This window comes from Emydura macquarii, unplaced genomic scaffold (genome assembly GCF_026122565.2).
Source record: "Emydura macquarii macquarii isolate MOO-44397 ecotype Brisbane River unplaced genomic scaffold, CSIRO-AGI_Emac_v2 contig_705, whole genome shotgun sequence".
Lineage (NCBI taxonomy): Eukaryota > Metazoa > Chordata > Testudines > Chelidae > Emydura > Emydura macquarii.
This window is the reverse complement of record NW_027130842.1, coordinates 6,498,532-6,519,074: the sequence shown is the minus strand read 5'-3', so window position 1 is coordinate 6,519,074 and position 20,543 is coordinate 6,498,532. Positions and strand designations below refer to the sequence as shown.

Below are 20,543 nucleotides of genomic sequence, written 5' to 3'. Positions count from 1 at the left end.
TGACAGAGGAGGAGAAGGACCTGGGCGTATTGGTTGATCACAGGATGACCATGAGCCGCCAATGTGATGTGGTCGTGCAAAAAGCTAATGCAGTCCTTGGATGCATCAGACGAGGTATTTCCAGTAGAGATAGGGAGGTGTTAGTACCATTATACAAGGTGCTGGTGAGACCTCATCTGGAATACTGTGTGCAGTTCTGGTCCCCCATGTTTAAAAAAGATGAACTCAAACTGGAACAGGTGCAGAGAAGGTCTACTAGGATGATCCATGGAATGGAAAACCTGCCTTATGAGAGGAGACTCAAAGAGCTTGGCTTGTTTAGTCTAACCAAAAGAAGATTGAGGGGAGATATGATTGCTCTCTATAAATAAATCAGAGGGATAAATACCAGGGAGAGAGGAATTATTTAAGTTCAGCACCAATGTGGACACAAGAACTAATGGATATAAACTGGCCAACAGGAAGTTTAGACTTGAAATTAGATGCAGGTTTTTAACAATCAGAGGAGTGAAGTTCTGGAATAGACTTCCAAGGGGTGGAGTAGGGGCAAAAAACCTAGCTGGCTTCACAACTGAGCTTGATAAATTTATGAAGAGGATGGTATGATGGGACAGCCTAATTTGGCAATTGACTGATCTTTGACTACTGGTGGCAGATATGCCAATGGCCTGTGATGGGATGTTAGATGGGGCAGGTTTTGAGGTATTACAGAGAATTCTTTCTTGGGTGTCTGGATGGTGAGTCTTGCCCACATGCTCGGGGTTTAACTAATCGCCATATTTGAGGTCAGGAAGGAATTTTCCCCAAGGGCAAATTGGCAAAGGCTCTGGGGGTTTTTCGCTTTCCTCTGTAGCATGGGGCACAGCTCACTTGCTGATGGATTCTCTGTACCTTAAAGTCTTTAAACCATGATTTGAGGACTCTAATAACTCAGTCATAGGTTAGGGGTCTATTACAGGAGTGGATGGGTGAGGTTCTGTGGCCTGCGTTGTGCAGGAAGTCAGACTAGATGATCATATCGGTCCCTTCTGACCTTAGAGTCTATGAGTATTTTCATATAGAGACAGCTCATCATTTCTGATCTTTGAACCCATTAAACACTTCAGTGAATAAATTTGACTTCTCTGTGTTACCTTCTTTGCCACAAATTAAATTGATCCAAATATACACACACACATACACAATTGAGAACATCCCAGATTCCTAATATATAAGAATCTGGGATGTTTTCAGTTAGAATAAACAAGGATACTTGTTGAAACAGTGTGATAACGTCGATAAATTCTATATACAGGCCTGCTCACATGTTGCTATGTAAGCGCAAAGTACTGCACTATTATAATTACTATTAAGAGTGTGTGTTGTACATGTGGTAGGTGCAAACTGCAAGGTACTGGGTCCCATCAACTCTATATGAAGCCAACGAGAGTTGAGGGCACTTTACATCTCCCTAGCACCTGTGAGGATGAGACTCAAATGTTTAAGTGTATGTCTACGCTACAGTGGCATAGCTGTGGCACTGCACCTGTAAGAAGCTTCTGTGGCACTGTGGCGCTATAGCAGTACATCCATGAAAGGAGTATTTCCACTGATGTAGTTAATACAACCCACCAAGAGGCACTAGCAAGAATTCTTCCATCGACCTAGTCACCTCTATACTGGGAGTTAGGTTGACCTAACTACCTCATACAGGGCATGAAATTTTTCACAGCCCTGAGCTGCATAACTAGGTTGATCTAACTAGTGCGCATAGACCTGACCAAATGGTTTGTTTTCACTGCAACAGTTAGTTTGAGTTAGAACACTTGAATTACTTCACTTGAGGTAGTTCAAGTGAGAGCAGAATGAGAGTGTTGTGACTACGCTGGGAAACAACAATGGAACTACACAGGGTAATTGGATTAGCTGACTGATTGGATTAGCAGAGTGATTGGATTAGCATTTGATGAGTTGTTGTAATTTGAAATGCTGCATCCCCACTGCATTATTAGCTCAAGCTTCAGCAACATTCACATTTTGCTCCGCCCATTTCTCCCAGGCCAGCCAGCTCTATTTTAAAGCACCACTTAACTTGAGCTTGAGATTTCTGTGCGTGGATGGCAGTTGGGTTAGGACAAAACTAGAGTTATAGCTCAAGCTAAGAATGCATGCAGTGAAGACAAGTCCTAAAAATATACAATATACGTGAGTCACTTCATCCACCACTGACATGTAGTCACAGTATGACACAAGTTTTAACCAGCACCAATGTCACAACACAACAGTTTAAAATAATTAAAGCTTTTCTTTAGTTACAATACCTAGGATCACTGGAGAGCAAGTCTGAAAGCAAGTTATGAGAAAGTGGGCCCATAGAACTGAGCAATGACACAGTAAGGGTAATGAGGTTGAAGTACTTCTAAAACAATATGAATCTTTGGTGACAGAAGAGAAAAAAATAGAAAGTACAGCTACAGCAAAGGCTCAGACACCAAAGACTTGAATATCAACTTATTTGCCACAGGGACTCAGTTTTTGAACTAATTTAAACTGTAACCTGCAAGGTTCAGTCGTGCAGTCTGCTAAAATTACAACAGTTGATAAATAGTGGAAAGAAGCCACTTGGTTCACGATTTAGAAAAAGGTATTGCTTGATGTACTCATACTGTTCTCAGATAATCTGCTCTGTATAGCCTGAGGTTTACATAACAATATGATCAACCTGAGTTATTTAGGGGTGGCATTCACTAAATGAAATGGGTCAAATCTTGGCCCCACTACAGTCAATGACATTGACTTCAGTGAAGTCACTCTTTCACCGTAGGTCTTTGTTTTGTCTTACACAAATTTCTATGTGATAAAAATTATAGGTACTGTATCCAGTCTAGGTACTGTGGCCTCTTTACCACAGTATGTGATGTAAGCACCAATATAATCATTATTACTGTTTAGGAATGAGCCCATCAAATACTGTACTAAATTTGCCAAATAGCATGGATAGCAGAGCTATTTCAGTCAACCGAATATGGGCCAGTTACTATTCTTCCTGTTTTAATTCACAGCGCCAGTCTAGTACAGCTTTAAAAATTAACCAAAGAAACACCATATTGCCATTGTTTTCAATTGTTCTTAAAAATGTATCTGTCCCTTCCATCAACAGAAGTGAGTTCAATAAAAGATATTACTGTGCCTCAATTACCTTCACTTCTCCTAAAAATATAGTTATCTTGAATCATATTTAACTATAAAGTGCCCTGTAATACCATCTTTTATTAAAAAATAAATGGCTAGAAACAGGTTAATGTTAAGTGTGTTTCACTGGAGTCTAGCTAATATCTAACAGTTGATTTCACTTCCCTTTCTAAAAACCTTCATCTTTTAAAACCCAAACATTCGGACACAATGAACAGGTTTTCCACTCCCATATAAATCCTTCACCATTCACTGTCACTGTGCTTCAGTTCTGCCTACCCAGACTTAACTTTTGTTCCCTTGTTCTGTTCAGTAATGGAAATATACTGCTGGGTGTATATGTTGATTTTATATATTGTTTATTAGATGTTTTGTAATTAAAAAAAAAAAAAAAAGAAATACAGTCCCAGGTTACATTAAATTATGTCTGAATTCTATATATGTTCTGATAATGTGATGTATTGGTGGAATACAAGAATATTTTTATGAGTGAACGAACTAGCTGATGTTAACAGCACATGGTGGTATTAACTTATATAAGTATACAGTACATAGCCTTTGCAAGTTTGTATGTATTAATTATATTCTGTACCATCTAATACATCTAGATTTTCTTTGTAGAGAGTTAAGTTGTTATATATGTTAAGTGCTATAGTAGGTGAGAAATAAATCCCTTGATAGAATAAGCAATATTATAATCTAGTAATTTGTTACTTTGATCAAAGCAAATTTCAGGGACAACAATGAGATTGGGTGGGTGACTGATGATTATTTGACAGCGGGATATTTATTGGCTGTTTCTCATAAACATTCATTCTAGACAGGCTAACATTTGTGGGGGATTTTTTAAAGGTGAAGAATTTTTGTTAAGAAGCAGTGTTAGCTAAACTCCAAAGTGTACGCATGAAAATAGCTCTGTATGACTGAACCATGTTGTAGCTGCAGATAACAGGAAAGTATGGGGTGGGAGGGTGGCGGAGTAAGAGGGGAGAAAAAACACTATAACCTAACACTCTGAGGCCTGCACAGAGCATTTCTCCCTATCCCAATGCACAGAGTCAGGACTTGGGCTTTCTTCAGACTGACTCCAAAAAATTCCCAAAAAAGAGCAAAACAAAGGCTAGTGAAAGCGCAAACTATTCCTCCCTTACAGAGTCTCATTAAAGCAGTATAGCAATACCATCAGTTTCCAGTTCCTCTGGCCTGGACTTGGAGAGAGAAAACACTCCTCCTTCCTCAAGGCCTCCCCAAAGTTTCAATTTCTATCCCTGCTTTAATGAGCTCTTAATTGACCCTTTTTCTGCCTTCCCTTGCTGTGCTGTTTATTTTATTATGAAGCTTTTTGTTATATATTTTTGTAATTCTTCCTTATTAGGCCTGTCACCTCTCACCCCCACCCATCTCTCTCTCAAAAAAGCACTAATGGTCTCAGCAAGACAAAGGAATCAAAACAAATGGAGAGTCTGTAGCCCATGCCAGTCAGGAAAATGTTTACAATTTGAAAGGCGGGTAAATTTTCAAAACACTATTCCTATTCTGGTATATGGTAATATTCCCAGGAAAAAATACTCTACTCTGGAAAGAGAAGCTGCACAAAAAACATTAGAGTGGATCAGTTTATTTTTGGGGAAGATTCAGAGAGAATTAAAAATGAGGCTTTTAATGAGATGAAAGCGCCAACCTTATCTCAGGATCTGCTACCACTGATCTATAATAAATTATAGATGCATTTTGTTGTCAGGAGGCATCAACAGGCTCTCCTTCAGCTGCTCTACATGCAGCGACTTCTGGCTGGCCTAAAAACCCCAGGCAGGACTAGCACAGAAGTAATCAACTCCTGTTCACTCTGTGGGGTTGTACCAAAGAATCCCCCAGCTTCTTCTATTTAGGGTCTAAAATAAGAACATCTTCAAATATTTGGATATATGCCCATACTACTCCTGATAATAATTAATCAGGCTTGATACCCTGTGTGGTTACCAAGGTAACCATAGATTTCATGATTTCTCCTGTTTAAAAAAACATCCATAATCTTTCCCACTAGGGGATTTTTGCGAGTTGAAGGGTGGGTTGATATGATGGGATGTTAACTGGGAGTTAAGTAGAGTAAAATATTGTTGTCGGAACAACAAAAAAAAGGCTTTTCAATGAAAACAATTCTGTGTGTATGTGGAAAATTTTCCTTTTGACTGAAACTTTCTCATTTGAAGACAAAAAAACCCCTCAGTGTTTTAGTTTCAAAGCATTTCCCAGCCAGCTGTATGTAGTGTTAACACTTGAGGCAGCTGTTCAGCACGCCATTGAGTGCTGTGCCATAGGGCTGAGCGGGAGACCAACAGAGAGCAGGAACTCGTCAACTGCACTACAGGGAACTGACCAGTGGACTCTCACTGACAGATTTAATTCCTTTAGGGTAGTAAGTCTTCTCTATGGGCTTTGGTTTATAAAACTTGGCTCCAATAAAGTGACTTTTGTGCTCTAAAGTTATCAAAATGTACTAAACATTGGGAGAATAAACGTTAATTTGGGTACAAAATAATGCCTATAACTTTTGACTTTTCTAAACAATACTGCCATGACTTCTGCCCTTTTCACCAAAAAACCTCCATGACATTTCCTAAAACCTCCCATGTCAAAATGACAGCCTTGATCCTAAATAATTACAGTGCTAATATACTGAGGGTACTTCAAAAGCAGAAGATATTTCTCTCCAGAAGAAAATCCCCCCAACCTCATAGTATGATAGGCAACTCATCAGAATTAATTAGAATGAAAGCTGGTGAAGATAATATGATGGGTAAAACATCAGATAGAATTAGATTAAAAGGTGGTGAAAAGCCCAACAGCCATAGGCCTCCCTTGTGACCCAGCCAAAGGAACACTTGAATAAATAGAGACTGACAAGGCAAACAATTACTTCACAAAAGTCATTCAAAAATGCCTCGTACAATATTTCAAATTGAAAATAAAAATGTCCCAGATGTTTGCATTCATTCATTTCAGAAAATGCTACAATGTGCAAAGATTTTAAACAAAACGCCTCTTCAAATCTTTCAGTAAATATACATTTCTACAGCACAACAAGAGCTTGAATTGTTTGTGGTCTGGATGATGAGACTTCCTGAATACACAGGGCCATATGTTATCATCTGCTTCACAATGCAGGTCCATGAAAGCATGTTGCAAGTGAGGCATTTTCAGTATGTGGAATGTCACCTGGGAGTAATGTCATTAGAGTTGGCAATCTGTGTGGAAAATATGAATGTATGTACAGCTTGCCAGCCTCTCTGAGTGGTTAGTGGATGACTTCAAAACTGAAGGAGGGAGGTCTAAACAGACAAGGGAAGACCCATCAGCAAGACAACATGCAACATCAGATTATTCCTTCTAAATCTGGCATATAAAGTGGCAAAGTATCTAGCAGAAGTAGTGCTTCCAAGGCTGTTCCTTATACACACAGTTTAGGGAAACAATAAATAATTAAGCAGCCAGTTTGTGTACACCACTAGAATGTGAAACAACTTATCAAAATTGACATTTGTGAGTTGTTCTGCTCTACTCTGGCATCTGTGATGCATACACCATGAATGATAGCCTCTGTTGTATCAACAGATTAACAACAGTGCAATGGTTTGCCATGCTCTGATAGCAATGGAAAGGTATAAGAAAATATCTCACACAGGCCCAGTCAGACAAGATCTGTGAAACAAGCATGAAATCTGGAGGTCAGTACTGCAGTAAGTGCCTGCTGCCAAAATGTGCTCTTAATCAAATGCTATACCTCAGCCACAAAATGCCAAGTTAGTTGAAGGCTAGCAAGAATATCCTACTGTTTCAGAGGCAAATCACTGCCTCTTGCAATGGGGGTGGGAGAAAGATATGCCACTTTTACTGTTTCAGATACACCATTTTTTCTCCAATAGCGTTGTTTAAAAACCACACACACTTCCACATTTTCAAAAGGATAACGTAAGTTCCGTTACACAGTTTTGACATACTTGGGCAACTAGCACTTTTGTTTGTTTTTTAACCATACACAAGGGTACCATATGGTCCATAGAAATTAATTTAATTTCTTGAATAGGCTTATTTCACTCTCCAGCATTTTGTTAAAACAGGTGTCATCAAAAATTAGTGATGTAACCATATTGATTCCTTCAATAGTCATAATAATCATACGCTCTGGTCAGTAAAGGCAATATTCTCAACAAGTATAAATCTGCATAGCTCCATGAACTATGCTGATTTCTATCAGTTCTGGCCTACATGCTCGCTGACTTTTGTGTGGCGTTTCCAGGCAGACGTAGGAGTCCATGCTGAGTGTAGAAAAAGGGACTAAAGTTTGGACAAATTTTATATTTGCTCAACTTTCTTCCTTAATTATCATATGCTCTTTCATCAGAATTTCACAGACATTAGTACAATATGGGCATGAACCCATCAGTCGCAACAGCTCTCAACAGCTATGGTCACACAAGAAAGTGTCACTATACTCACCATTCCATGATTCAGCCAAGCAGGTATAAAATTATCAAGAAGCTTTGGGTAAACCATTTCTCTGTCATACATATAGAAGCTCCAAAACATTGTCACAACAAACTGAGGAGGGAAAAAGGGAAAGAAAAGACAATTTAAAAACCGCTCACAGTCAATTAACTGATTTTACTGCCCCTTTTAATTTTAGTTATCCATATCTCTACAACCATCTAAAGACCTATCCACAGACAGACATTGCTCATAAACCCAGTCTTCCTTTACTCCAGTGTGAGTATTCTTTACATTCACAAAAGTTATGATTTTTCTTTTCTGTTTTTGACATTACAACTGAAAACTTACAACTGAAAAATATTTTAGAAGCAGATGTGGCACATTTATAATGTTTTATGATTAAGAGCACTGAAAATAATGTGAAATCTCACAATATACAACATATGTTAACATAAAGAGTAATAGGGCTCTGTTCATTTGGGTGAAATTCATCCTTGAGCGGAAGGCCACCACTTCTTATGTTCCATTTAGGCAACCAAATCTTTTAACCAAAAAATAAATCTAACTCTCGAAGTGTTAGACACAAAAGTTATGGACAGAAGTCCAGAAGAAAAAAAAAGATTTCCAACCTCCTACTCACTTGTCCATATGAAACTCATCTTGGCTCTTGTCAAAGAGACAACTTACTAGGCGCCCAAAGAGTGAGCATTCATTGTCCTCTCTCTCTCTCTCTCTCTCTAACCTGAGGATGGAAGAATGAGTTTGAATAAAACAAAAACTAGCCTAAACCTTTAGCCAAAGCTTGCACAAGACCTTTTAATTTCCTTTGAAAATCAAAAAAGCTGAGACCTTCTTTTCATAATATTTTTTATTTTGATCCTCCTCTGCATTTTCTCTTTCTGTCCAAGACTATAGAAATAGAAATACAGAAAGGACTTTCTCATAATATTTTTATCCTAACTGAAAGCAATCAGTATTAGAAGTCTGGAACAGGAGCAGCTAACAGGAGAGTTTTGCGAGGGAGTTTAGAGTCGAGAGGCTAAATACACTTCATTAACATTCTTTAAACTAGAGGCAATAAAACACCCTCTCCCCCCTCCATAAAAACAGAACAGCAATAAAGGAAAGAGCTGCAGAAGTAAAAAGAGAATGCAGGCACAAGTCCAGGAACAGAGCGGAGGCTATCCAGTTTATTGCACTGAATGCAGCATGTATGATTACGTGCCTTATGGGCAGGTGGCGTATGTGTGCAGTCGATGCAAGGAGCTCCTGGCCCTCAGAGACTGCGTACGGTCTTTGGAGACCAGGGTGTCTAAACTGGTAGAGCTAAGGGAGACAGAGAGGTACATAAAAGAGACTTTCCAGAACAAAGTAGAACGGTCCCATTCCCAGTCTGACAGCCTCTGTACTGTTGAGGAGGATGAAAGTCTCTGGGATAGAGAAAACAAGGTTACTTACCAGTAACTGTTGTTCTTCGAGATGTGTTGCTCATGTCCATTCCGCTATAGGTGTGTGCACGCCTCCGTGCACGGTTACCCAGAACTTTTTCCCCTTAGCAGATCCCGCAGGGTCAGCTCCAGTGCCCCCTGAAGCCCCGCGCACATGCCACGGTATATGAGGAGCTGCTGGCCCTATGTCCCCTCAGTCCCTTCTTTCAGCCAACTCTGGCAGCAGGAACGGGGGATGGGTTGTGGAATGGACATGAGCAATACATCTCAAAGAACAGCAGTTACTGGTAACTGACAGTCAACTTCTTCGAGTGCTTGCTCATGTCCATTCCACTATAAGTGACTAACAAGCAATACCTTTGGAGGTGGGTCGGAGTTACTGGTGAGCTGCTCTCAGCACCATTCTGCCAAATCCTGCGTCCTCTCTCGCCTGCTGGACGATGGCGTAGTGGGACGTGAAGGTGTGAACCGACGACCAGGTGGTGGCCTAGCAGTTGTCCTGTAGGGGCACTCTCTCCAGGAAGGCTGTGGATGAGGCTTGAGGTCTGGTTGAGTGCGCTGTGATGGTTCCCGGAAGGGGCACCTTCGCCTGCTCATAGTAGAACTTGATGCATGATGTAATCCATGAGGAGATGCGCTGGGTGGAGACAGGTGATCCTTTCTTCTGGTCAGCCACTGAGATGAAGAGCTGCGTCGATTTCCGGAACGAATTTGTATGCTCGATGTAGAAGGCCAGGGCTCGTCTCACATCCAGTGAATGCCATCTCCTCTCCTCCTCCCAACCGTGAGGTTTGAGAAAAAACCTGGGAAGAAAAATATCTTGCTTACAATGAAATTGGGAAACCACCTTGGGTAGAAGGCCGGACTCGGCCTCAGCTGGACCTTATCCTTATAGAATACAGTATAAGGGGGCTCCGAGTCAAGGCCCTAATCTCGGAGACCCTCCTGGCTGAGGTAACGGCCACCAGGAAGGCTATCTTCCATGAAAAGAGGAGCAGAGGGCATGAACCCATGAGTTTAAAGGGGGGCCCTGTGAATCTCGAGAGGACCAGGTTGAGATCCAGGGAGGCACCGGGTCACAGACCTGCGGATACAGCCTCTCCACCCCCTTGAGGAACTTGACCGACATGGAATGGGAGAACAGCGATCTCCCTTCTAGTGGCTGGTGGCAGGCTGAAATGGCCGCCAGGTGAACCTTCAACGAGGCCAGCGCCAGACCCTGGAGCTTTAGCTGGAGCAGGTATTCCAGGCTCGCCTGTATAGGCGAGAGGCTGGGCGGAATACCCCGGGACTCCGCCCAACAGGTAAACCGCCTCCATTTAGCCCAATACATGACCTGTGTAGAAGGTTTCCTGCTGCCCAGCAGGATTGGCTGGACCTGGACTGAGCAGGCTCGCTCTTTCTCCGTCAACCACAGTCTCCAGGCCGTGAGGTGCAGGGAGTCCAGGTCCGGGTGCAACAGGCAACCGTGGTCCTGGGATAGAAGGTCGTGTCTCCTCGGGAGCTCCAGGGGTGGGGTGATCGAAAGGTCCAGCAGCATGCTGAACCAGTGCTGTCTTGGCCAGGCCGAAGCGATGAGTATAATGTTCGCCCTGTCCCTCTTTATTTTCAGCAGGACCTTGGGTAGGAGCAGAATGGGCAGGAACGCGTACATGAGGGTCCCCATCCAGTCCATGAGGAATGTGTCGGAAATCAATCCAGTCTCGCGACACTGGAATGAGCAGAACCTCGGACACTTCGTGTTCCAGGCCGACACAAATAGGCCAATTGGGGAACGCCCCACTTCTGGAAGATCATAGCCACCACCTCTGGGTGCAACGACCAGTTGTGGTGGGGTAGAAACAACCTGCTGAGATGATCTGCCTCGTTATTCCTCACTCCCAAGAGGTCAGAGGCAGTCAAGTAGAAATCGTGCCTCAAGGCAAAGTCCCATAGATGGATAGCTTCCTCACAGAGGGCCGAGGAGCACGCTCCCCCTTGCCTATTTATGTAAAACATAGCTGCAGTGTTGTCCGTCAGCACCTGCACCACTCTGCCTGTCAGGAATTGGAGAAAAACATTGCACGCTAGACAAATGGCCCTCAGCTCCTTCATGTTGATGTGCAGGAGCCTCTCCTCACCCAACCAGAGCCCCTGAGTGCCTAGATTGGCGCTGATGTGGGCTCCCCATCCAACTTCTGATGCGTCGGAAATTAGGGTGACCGATGGGACCAGTTCCCTGAATGGAACGCCCTTCATCACTGCCCTGGGAGTCCACCACCAGTTCAGGGACGCTAAGACGGGCGGGGGAACTGTGACCACCTGGTCCAAGGGGTGTCTGCTCGGCACATATACCGAGGCCAACGATGCCTGAAGTGGTCTAAGCCTCAGGCAAGCTAGTCTCATTACGTACGTGCAGGCCGCCATGTGGTCTAACAGCTGTAGGCAGTGCCTGGCTGTTGTTGTGGAGCATCGGTGCAGCTGGGATATGATAGAGACCATCGCCTCGAAACGTGGTTGAGGCAGGAAGGCTCTGGCCTGGGAAGCGTCCAGGGTGGCCCCAATGAATTCTATGTGTTGTACTGGGGTTAATGTGGACTTCTGCTTGTTTTTGAGCAGTCCCAGCCTGCTGCACGTGGAGCAAGTGAGGGTCACACTCTCCTGCACCTGGGACCTGGACCTGCCCCTGATCAGCCAATCATCCAGGTAAGGAAAAATTAGCACACCCTTTCGTCTCAGGTGGACAGCCACTACCACCATGCATTTGGTGAACACCCTTGGAGCCGAAGATAGGCCAAATGGTAGGGCCGTAAACTGGTAGTGGGAGCCAGCCACTGAGAAACGGAGAAAACGCCTGTGGCTGGGGAGGATGGACACATGGAAGTATGCGTCCTTGAGGTCGAGGGCAGCATACCAGTCTCCTGGATCCAGGGAAGGGATTATGGAGGCTAGAGAGACCATGTGAAACCTGAGTAGTTTGACATATTTGTTTAGATGATGCAGGTCTAAAATGGGTCTCAGACCCCCCTTCGCCTTGGGGATGAGGAAGAACCTCGAATAGAACCCCTTCCCCCTTCTGCCTTGAGGGACCATTTCCACTGCTCCTTCCCCCTTCTGCCTTGAGGGACCATTTCCACTGCTCCTATGTTGAGGAGGGTGTCCACCTCCTGAAAGAGCAGTTGCTCGTTAGAGGGGTCCCTGAAGACAGACAGAGAGGGAGGGTTATTGGGGGGGTAGATGTAAACTGTAGGGCATAGCCCCCTGAGGCTATCCCAAGGACCCAACAGTCCAAAGTGATCTTTGCCCATTCGGGATAGAAGGGCTTTAATCTGTTTGGGAAGGGGCAGGGCAGATCCAGGAGAGCAGTCGGGGCGCCACCCTTGGGCGCACCATTAAAATTGTCTCCTCTGGTTGCCCGACCTCCTGGGGGGCCCCTGCTTGGGAGCTGAGGACAAGCTGAGGGGCTGATTTCTCCTTCTAAACCCCCTATACCTATCCCTATAGGGTTGAAAAGGTCTGGGCAGAGGCTGCTGCTGCACCTGGGGCCGTGACTGACGCCTGGAAAGCTGGGTCGGGTACAGGCCCAGGGAGCGAAGCGTGACCCTGGAGTCCTTCAGACATTGCAACTTTGCATCGGTCTGGTCGAGAATAGGGCTGATCCATCAAAGGGGAGGTCCTGAATAGACTGCTGCACCTCCTGGAACAGGCCCGAGGATTGCAGCCACGAGCACCTTCTCATACAAATGGCAGATGCTATGGCCCTGCGCGCCGCATCAGCAGCATCACAGGATGTCTGGAGCGCTGCCCTAGCTACCGTGGTTCCTTTCTCCACAATGGTGCTAAAGTCTAAAGCCTGGTCCTGGGGCAGGGTCTCAGCAAACCACCTGAGGGAGTCCCACAGGTTGAAATTATATCTCCCCAGGAGGGCCTGATGGTTGGCAATCCTGAATTGCAGGCTTGCCGTGAAATAAACCTTTCTCCCAAACAAGACCAGCTTCTTATTGTCTTTGTTCTTGGGAGTGGACCCTGGCTGACCTTGCCTGTCTCGCTGGTTATCCGCATCTACCACCAGGGTTCCTGGGGCCGGGTGAGTGAACAAATACTCAAGCCTTTCGGCCGGGACATAATATTTTTTCTCGGCCACCTGTGACATAGGGGCAACCGAAGAAGGGGTTTGCCACAGGGCTTTTACAATTTTAAGGACCCTTTCGTGGACTGGGAGGGCCACTCTCACTGGGGCAGCCGCCACCAGCACATTAAAGAGGCTATCTTCAGCCTCTTCTAACTCCTTCACCTCCAGCCCCAAGTTGAAGGCCTCTTGAAGAGCTCCTGGTACGCCCTGAAATCCTCCAGTAGCGCCGAGTGGTCCTGGGAGACTGCCTCGTCCAGTGAGGAGGAAGAGGACTGCCGAGGCCTGACCTGCAGGTGCGCCCCGTCCTGGCAAAGGGTTGCACCTGTTGAGGGTCCCTCCATGAGGTCCGACTCCTCATCCGAGGAGTGGTGTCTGTGGGCTTTCTCCTGTGCCGGAGGCACGGACTGTATCCCCGATGACATAATGGCTGGGGCCCTAGCCCCATCTGGATACCGCAGTGGGCCCAATAAGGCCATTGTTGCGGTCATTGACCCTGGGGCCAACCCAGGGCTGACTGCGCCACAGGCTGTGATGCTTCGTGGGAGCATCGGCTCTCCCAACGACTGTCCCCCCTGGGAGACCCCGAGTCACCGGACCGGCGGTGCCGTGTACGTCCTCGGTCCTGGGTGCACTTCTGTGCCAGGGACCGCCCTCTTGACACCTCTGACCTGGAGGACGATGAGGACCGTCTCCGTCGCTGTGAGCGGTGCTGATGAACAGAGGTGTGCTCCGAAGAGCTAGAGGTACCAGAGCATCGTCTCGGTACCGATGATTTCTGCTGCCGCTTGCCTTGTGGCCCTGTGGACACCTTCGGTGACAGAGGTTGGCACCGCTCCAAACTCCTTGGTGCCAAGCCGGACTCCAGCAACTGGGTTCCATGTCGTGGACTGCACGGGGCCAGGTCCTCTGATGGCGATCGGGTTCTGTGCCGCCTCGGTATGGGCGAACTCCTTGGTGCCGGGTCCTCCAATGGCAACTGGGTTCTGCGCCGTCTAGGTATGGGCGAACTCCTCGGTGCCTGGGATCTGGAATGGGAGCTGTCTGAGTGCCGCCTGGCAGACCTTGACTGGTGCCGCCTCCTGGCATGTGCTGCCTCCAGTGCCAGGGATCGACGTCGGCGCCGAGAGGGAGACTCCACGTCCTGTGCCGGAGCAGGTCGGCTCAATGACGCTGACCTGCAGCAACTGCTGCGGGGCTGGCTCTGCTCTACCCTCGGAGAACGTCCAGCAGGAGATCTTCCTCCCTGTACCGGGGATCTCCACTGCCATTCAGGGGGACCCGAGGCGGGTTTCCCCCGTGACACCAGTCCCTTCTCCCTTGGCCGGGGGGGAAGGGGGCAGAGGTGGCATAGGCAAGGCCAACAAGGCTCTTGCCGCCTGAAAAGCCTTCAGTGTCGACAGCGTCAGCAGGGGCACTCTCCCATTCCCAGGAGATGCAGGCACTGGAGAAGACTCGACGGGCCGGGTCCGGTGCATCTCCGTACTCGACCCTGCCCATACAGATGGCGCAGGGGAGTGTCCAAGCTCTGCACGCTGCTTCTTCTTCTTTGGTGCCGGCAATGTTGCGTGGTGCCAAGTTGAGGCCGGTGCCGGCGGTGCCCTCTGCATCGAAGTCATGCTTGGTGCCAAGGTGGAGCGGGCCAGCTCGGACACCGGGCATAGCGCTGTCTCCATCAACAGGACTTTCAACTGGATCTCTTGGTCCTTCTGAGTCCTCCGTTTAAAAGCCCTGCAGATCTTACATTTCTCTTTCCTGTGGGCTTCCCCCAAGCACTTAAGGCAGCAGTTCTGGGGGTTGCTGAGCAGGAAGGCCTTCCTGCAGGAGGCACGCAGCTTGACACCCGGCGACCGGGGGATGGCCCGGCCACTCTAAGTCCCCGCAGGGACTTGCCTTATCTCTAACTACACTTAACAACACTTAACAATTACTTAACTAACTAAAACTAACTTAGAATATCAAACAAGTTCAAACAAGGGGAATAGTACTTGCTACGAGCAAGACTAGTTCCAGCAACCGTCATGGGTGGAAAGAAGGAACTGAGGGGGCATAGGGTTGGTAGCACCTCATATACCACGGCATGTGCACAAGACTCCAGGGGGTGCTGGAGCCAGCCCTACGGGATCTGCTAAGGGGAAAAAAGTTCCGGGTAACTGTGCATGGAGGCGTGCACACACCTGTAGTGGAATGGACGTGAGCAAGCACTTGAAGAACATCAAACTAAAGCGGAGGGGAAATGATCCCAGAGTTGAGCCCCTCCTTCCAGATAATGTCATGGTATCCTCTCACACTGAAGATGTTATCCTCTCCCACTGAGGATACCTCTTCGGGGGAGGGAACTTGAGTTATTAGGAAGAGACAGGTAATAGTAATGGGGGATTCAATCTTTAGAAACAGAGATAGTTGGGTTTGCGATGACCAGGAGAACCACAGGGTGACTTGCCTGCCAAGTTCAAAGGTTGCAGATGACTCAAGGAGATTTTGGAACAAACTGATAAATTAAACAGTAATAAGTCACCAGGACCAGATGGTGTCCAGCCAAGAGTTCTGAGGGAACCCAAATGTGAAATTACTGAACTACTAACTGTAGTATGTGACCTATCATTTAAATCAGCTCCTGTACCAGATAACTGGAGGACAGCTAATGTGACACTGATTTTTTAAAAAGGCTCCAGGGGTGATCCTGGCAATTACAGGCTGGTAAGCCTAACTTCAGTACCAGGCAAACTGGTTGCCACTATAGAATCATAGGGCTGGAAGAGACCTCAAGAGGTCATCTAGTCCAGTCCCCTGCACTCATGGCAGGACTAAATTATATCTAGACCATCCCTGACAGGTGTTTGTCTAACCTGATCTTAAAAATCTCCAGTGATGGAGATTCCACAACTTCTTTAGGCAATTTATTCCAGTGATTAACCACTCTGACAGTTAGGAAGCTTTTCCTAATGTCCAACCTAAACCTTCCTTGCTGCAGCTAAAGCCCCTTACTTCTTGTCCTGTCCTCAGTGGTCAGAGAGAACAATTTTTCTCCCTCCTCCTTGTAACAATCTTTTATGTACTTGAAAACTGTTATGTTCACCCTCAGTCTTCTCTTCTCCAGGCTAAACAAACCCAGTTTTTTCAGTCTTGCCTCATAGGTCATGTTTTCTAAATCTTTAATCATTTTTGTTGCTCTTCTCTGGACTTTCTCCAATTTGTCCACATCTTTCCTGAAATGTGGCACCCAGAACTGGATACAATACTCCAGCTGAGGCCTAATCAAAGCGGAGTAGAACGGAAGAAATATTACTCGTGTCTTACTTACAACACTCCTGCTAATACATCCCAGAATCATGTTAGCTTTGTTTGCAACAGCATTACACTGTTGACTCATATTTAGCTTGTAGTTCACTATGACCCTCGGATCCCTTTCCACATTACTTCTTCCTAAGCAGTCATTTCCCATTTTGTACATGTGCAACTGATTGTTCCTTCCTAAGTGGAGTACTTTGCATTTGTCCTTATTGAATTTCATCCTATTTACCTCAGCCCAATTCTCTAGTTTCTCCAGATTATTTTGAATTATAATCTTATCTTCCAAAACTCTTGCAACCTCTCCCAGTTTGGTATTGTTTGGAAAATTAATAAGTGTACTCTCTATGCCATTATCTAAATCACTGATGAAAATATTGAACAGAACCGAACTCAGAACTGATTCATTCAGAAACCCACTCGTTATGCCCTTCCAGCATGACTGTGAACCATTGACAACTGCTCTCAGGAATGGTTTTCCAACCAGTTTTGCACCCACCTTATAGTAGCTCCATCTAGGTTGTATTTTCCTAGTTTGTTTAAGAGAAGGTCATGTGGAACAGTATCAAAAGCCTTATTAAAGTCAAGATATACCACATCTACCGCCTCTCCCCTATCCACAAGGATTGTTACCCTGTCAAAGAAAGCTATCAGTTTGGTTTGACATGGTATAGTAAAGAACAGAATTATCAGACACATACATGAATATGATTTGTTGGGGAAGAGTCAACATGGTTGCTGTAAAAAAAAAATCATGCCCCACCGATCAACTAGAATTGTTTGAGGGGGTCAACAAGCATGTGGACAAGGATGAGCCAGTGGATATAGTGTACTTAGATTTTCAGAAAGCTTTTGACAAGGTCCCTCACTAAAGGTTCTTAAGCAAAGTAAGCTGTCATGGGATAAGAGGGATAGTCTTCTCCTTGATCAGTAACTGGTTAAAAGATAGGAAACAAAGGGTAGGAATAAGTGGTCAGTTTTCAGAATGGAGACATGTAAATAGTGGTGTCCCCCAGGGGTCTATACTGGAACCAGTGCTGTTCAAGTTATACATAAGTGATCTGGAAAAAGGGGTAAACAGTGGGGTGGCAAAATTTGCAGATGATATAAAACTGCTCAAGATAGTTAAATGCAAAGCAGACTACGAAGAGTTTCAAAGGTATCTCACAAAACTGAGTGACTGGGCAACAAAATGGCAGATGAAATTCAGTGTTGTTAAATGCAAAGTAATACACATTGGAAAACATAATCCCAACTATACATATAAAATGATGGGATCTAAATGAACTGTTGCCACTAAAGAAAGAGAGTTTGGTGTTATTGTGTATAGTTCTCTGAAAACATCCACTCAATGTGCAGCAGCAGTCAAAAAAGCTAACAGAATGTTGGAAATCACTAGGAAAGAGATAGATAATAAGACAGAAAATATCTCATTGCCTCTATATAAATCCATGGTATGCCCACATTTTCAAAACTGCATGCAGATCTGGTCACCCCATCTCAAAAAGATATATTGGAATTGGAAAAGGAACAGAGAAGGGCAACAACAATGATTAGGGGTATGGAACAGCTTCCATATGAGGAGAGATTAATAAGACTGGGACTTTTCATCTTGGAAAAGAGACAACTAAGGGGGGGATATAATAGAGGTATATATAATCATGACTGGTGTGGAGAAAGTAAATAAGGAAGTGTAATTTACTCCTTCTCATAATGCAAGAACTAGGGGTCACCCAATGACATTAAAAGGCAGCAGGTTTCAAACGTACAAAAGGAAGCATTTCTTCATACAGTGCACAGTCAACCAGTGGAACTTTTAGCCAGATGATGTTGTGAAGGCCAAGACTATAAAAGGGTTAAAAAAAGAACTAGATAAGTTCATGGAGGATAGATCCATTAATGACTATTAAAATCATGCTGTGTTGCTACCCTCTGTTTGCCAGAAGCTGGAAATAAGCAATGGAGGATGATCACTTTATGATGATCTGTTCTGTTCATTCCCGCTGAAGCATCTGTCATTGGCTACCGTTGGAAGACAGAATACTGGGCTAGATGGACCATTGGTCTGACCCAGTATGGCCATACTTATGTTCTCTAAATTTTTTGAGGTTTGCTCACCATTAATTTAGCTCCCTTATCCCACACAACTCTTTAACAGTACTGCCCCTGATTCAGATTCTTCTGAACACACTATTGTCAGTCATGGAGCTTTCACTGTTGGCTCACACAACAAAACTAGGTTATGCTTCCATCCAAGCTAAGTGTATATTATGAACTTCTTAAGGTCTGCTTGTTTTCTAAATTTGTATTCTACCTTCTTGAAAACTTAATCTATCTAAAATAAAGTAAAAATAATAGAGAAATACTAGTACTGTGTTACCTTAATCAAACCCTGAATATGGGAAACAAACAGAATTAAAGTCTTCAGATTAAATACATACACTATATTCTTTTGAATCTGAGTTCAGTTCAAACTATGTTTACAGTTCCATGGGTATAAAAGGCCTATCACTTGATACAGAAAAACTGAGAATGGGTCCAGGAATCTATTAGTGGCAAATTTCAGGAGAGATTATAGGATCTCTGTGCAGAACAGATTAGACCAAATTCAGCCCCACAACAAGCAGGTGCAACTCCTATTCAAATCAATGGGAATATGCCCAATTGTGCTGGGTGAGGGATAGTTTGGGGGAATAAGGAGTGGGAGCAAGGAATATGGGGTGTGTGGGGCTGAGTGTTTTAAGGTCAGCAAATTATCAGTGGATGTGGATGGGAGGAGCATAATTCACTTCATATGTTTCTGGCTTTGGGAAGTTAAAATTAGGTTACAGATTACCAGTTGTACCTCATCTTAACCACAGATATGTATGGATAAGGCAGACAGACATTTGGATGCTCTAGACTGGTGAATTGTTCCTTCAGTGCACATACAGTACATAGTTCCTTCATTTCCAACACACTTGCCCATCTGTTATGATGGCTTTTGGTGCCTGCTCAAAATAAGTTTGGACCCTTCAACTTGTGCATAGGCGCCAGGAAAAAAAAATAGGTTATGATGGACAGCCTACAAAATACTGCAAGTGTAAAGTGCTCTTCAAGAAGTCTCTCCTCTGTGCCAGTATTGGCTCTGATGCCATATAGCTCTTTACACACCTGTTGACACTTAACTGCAAAATATGAATATTTGAACAATAGAGAAATAAAGCAAAGTTTCCCATCTCCTTTGGCTTCCTTGAAATCATGTTGTATTGCAGTGAGTCACTGAGAATATGTTAAGACCAATTGGGGTATCAAAACATATGTATCTTGAAAACCAGGCTTGACAGCACTCTGTATGGAGAAAATCCTACATCAAGCAATGGCACCAAGGGTTAAGTTGAAACATATTAGAATGAATCCAACTAAGCTGGCAAACACTTGGGTCTGGGATTTTTGCCTGGGGCAAAGTAAAATGATAGACTTTACCAATGAGGTAAAGGTAAGAAAAGAGAGGAGGAACCATCTGTCTCTTAAACAAAGTCAGCCAATGGATAGAATTAGATCAACATAGCTGGTTGCAACCATCTGGAGCTACAGACGGCAAATGCTGCTTAGCAAAGCACCATCACAGGCAGACATAAGGAAACACACAAAAAATAAAACATAACAGTTCTAATTTAAACCAACAAAGAGAAGGACATTCAGACTCAGAGCTACCACACTGACCTAAGTCTCTGGAAGTCTGCTCACTTTGGCTGGTCAATGTCTCTAAGTGGTTGACCCCACCTTTTTTTTTTTTTTTTATGAACTAAGAAGGACAAAAGAAACATTTCCTTTTAAGGGTACTTTACTTAGCTTCCTAGCCTCCCTTTAATCTTTCTTTGATTAATAAGCAATTGTTTAATAGTTCTAAATAGGTTTAAAATTCCCTTTAATATTTAAGAGTGTTTATATCGATATTAGTGTAATTTAATTTGGGCTACGCTCAGCAGGAAATTGCCATTGTCCGTCACAGTCACTTGGCTGCATCTAGGCCTGTGCCTATTAAGCTTCGTGCC

General features: G+C 44.5%; 1 protein-coding gene across 4 annotated transcripts in view; it reads right to left on the bottom strand.

Moving 5' to 3' along the window:
- Positions 1-20,543, bottom strand: part of AIG1 (androgen induced 1) — a 184,931-nt gene that overhangs the window by 98,340 nt on the left and 66,048 nt on the right. For all 4 annotated transcript variants that reach the window (XM_067542346.1, XM_067542347.1, XM_067542349.1 and 1 more), the window contains exon 3: positions 7,669-7,770. In XM_067542346.1, coding sequence (XP_067398447.1) covers positions 7,669-7,770 — 102 coding nt within the window. The remainder of the gene's footprint in view (positions 1-7,668; positions 7,771-20,543) is intronic.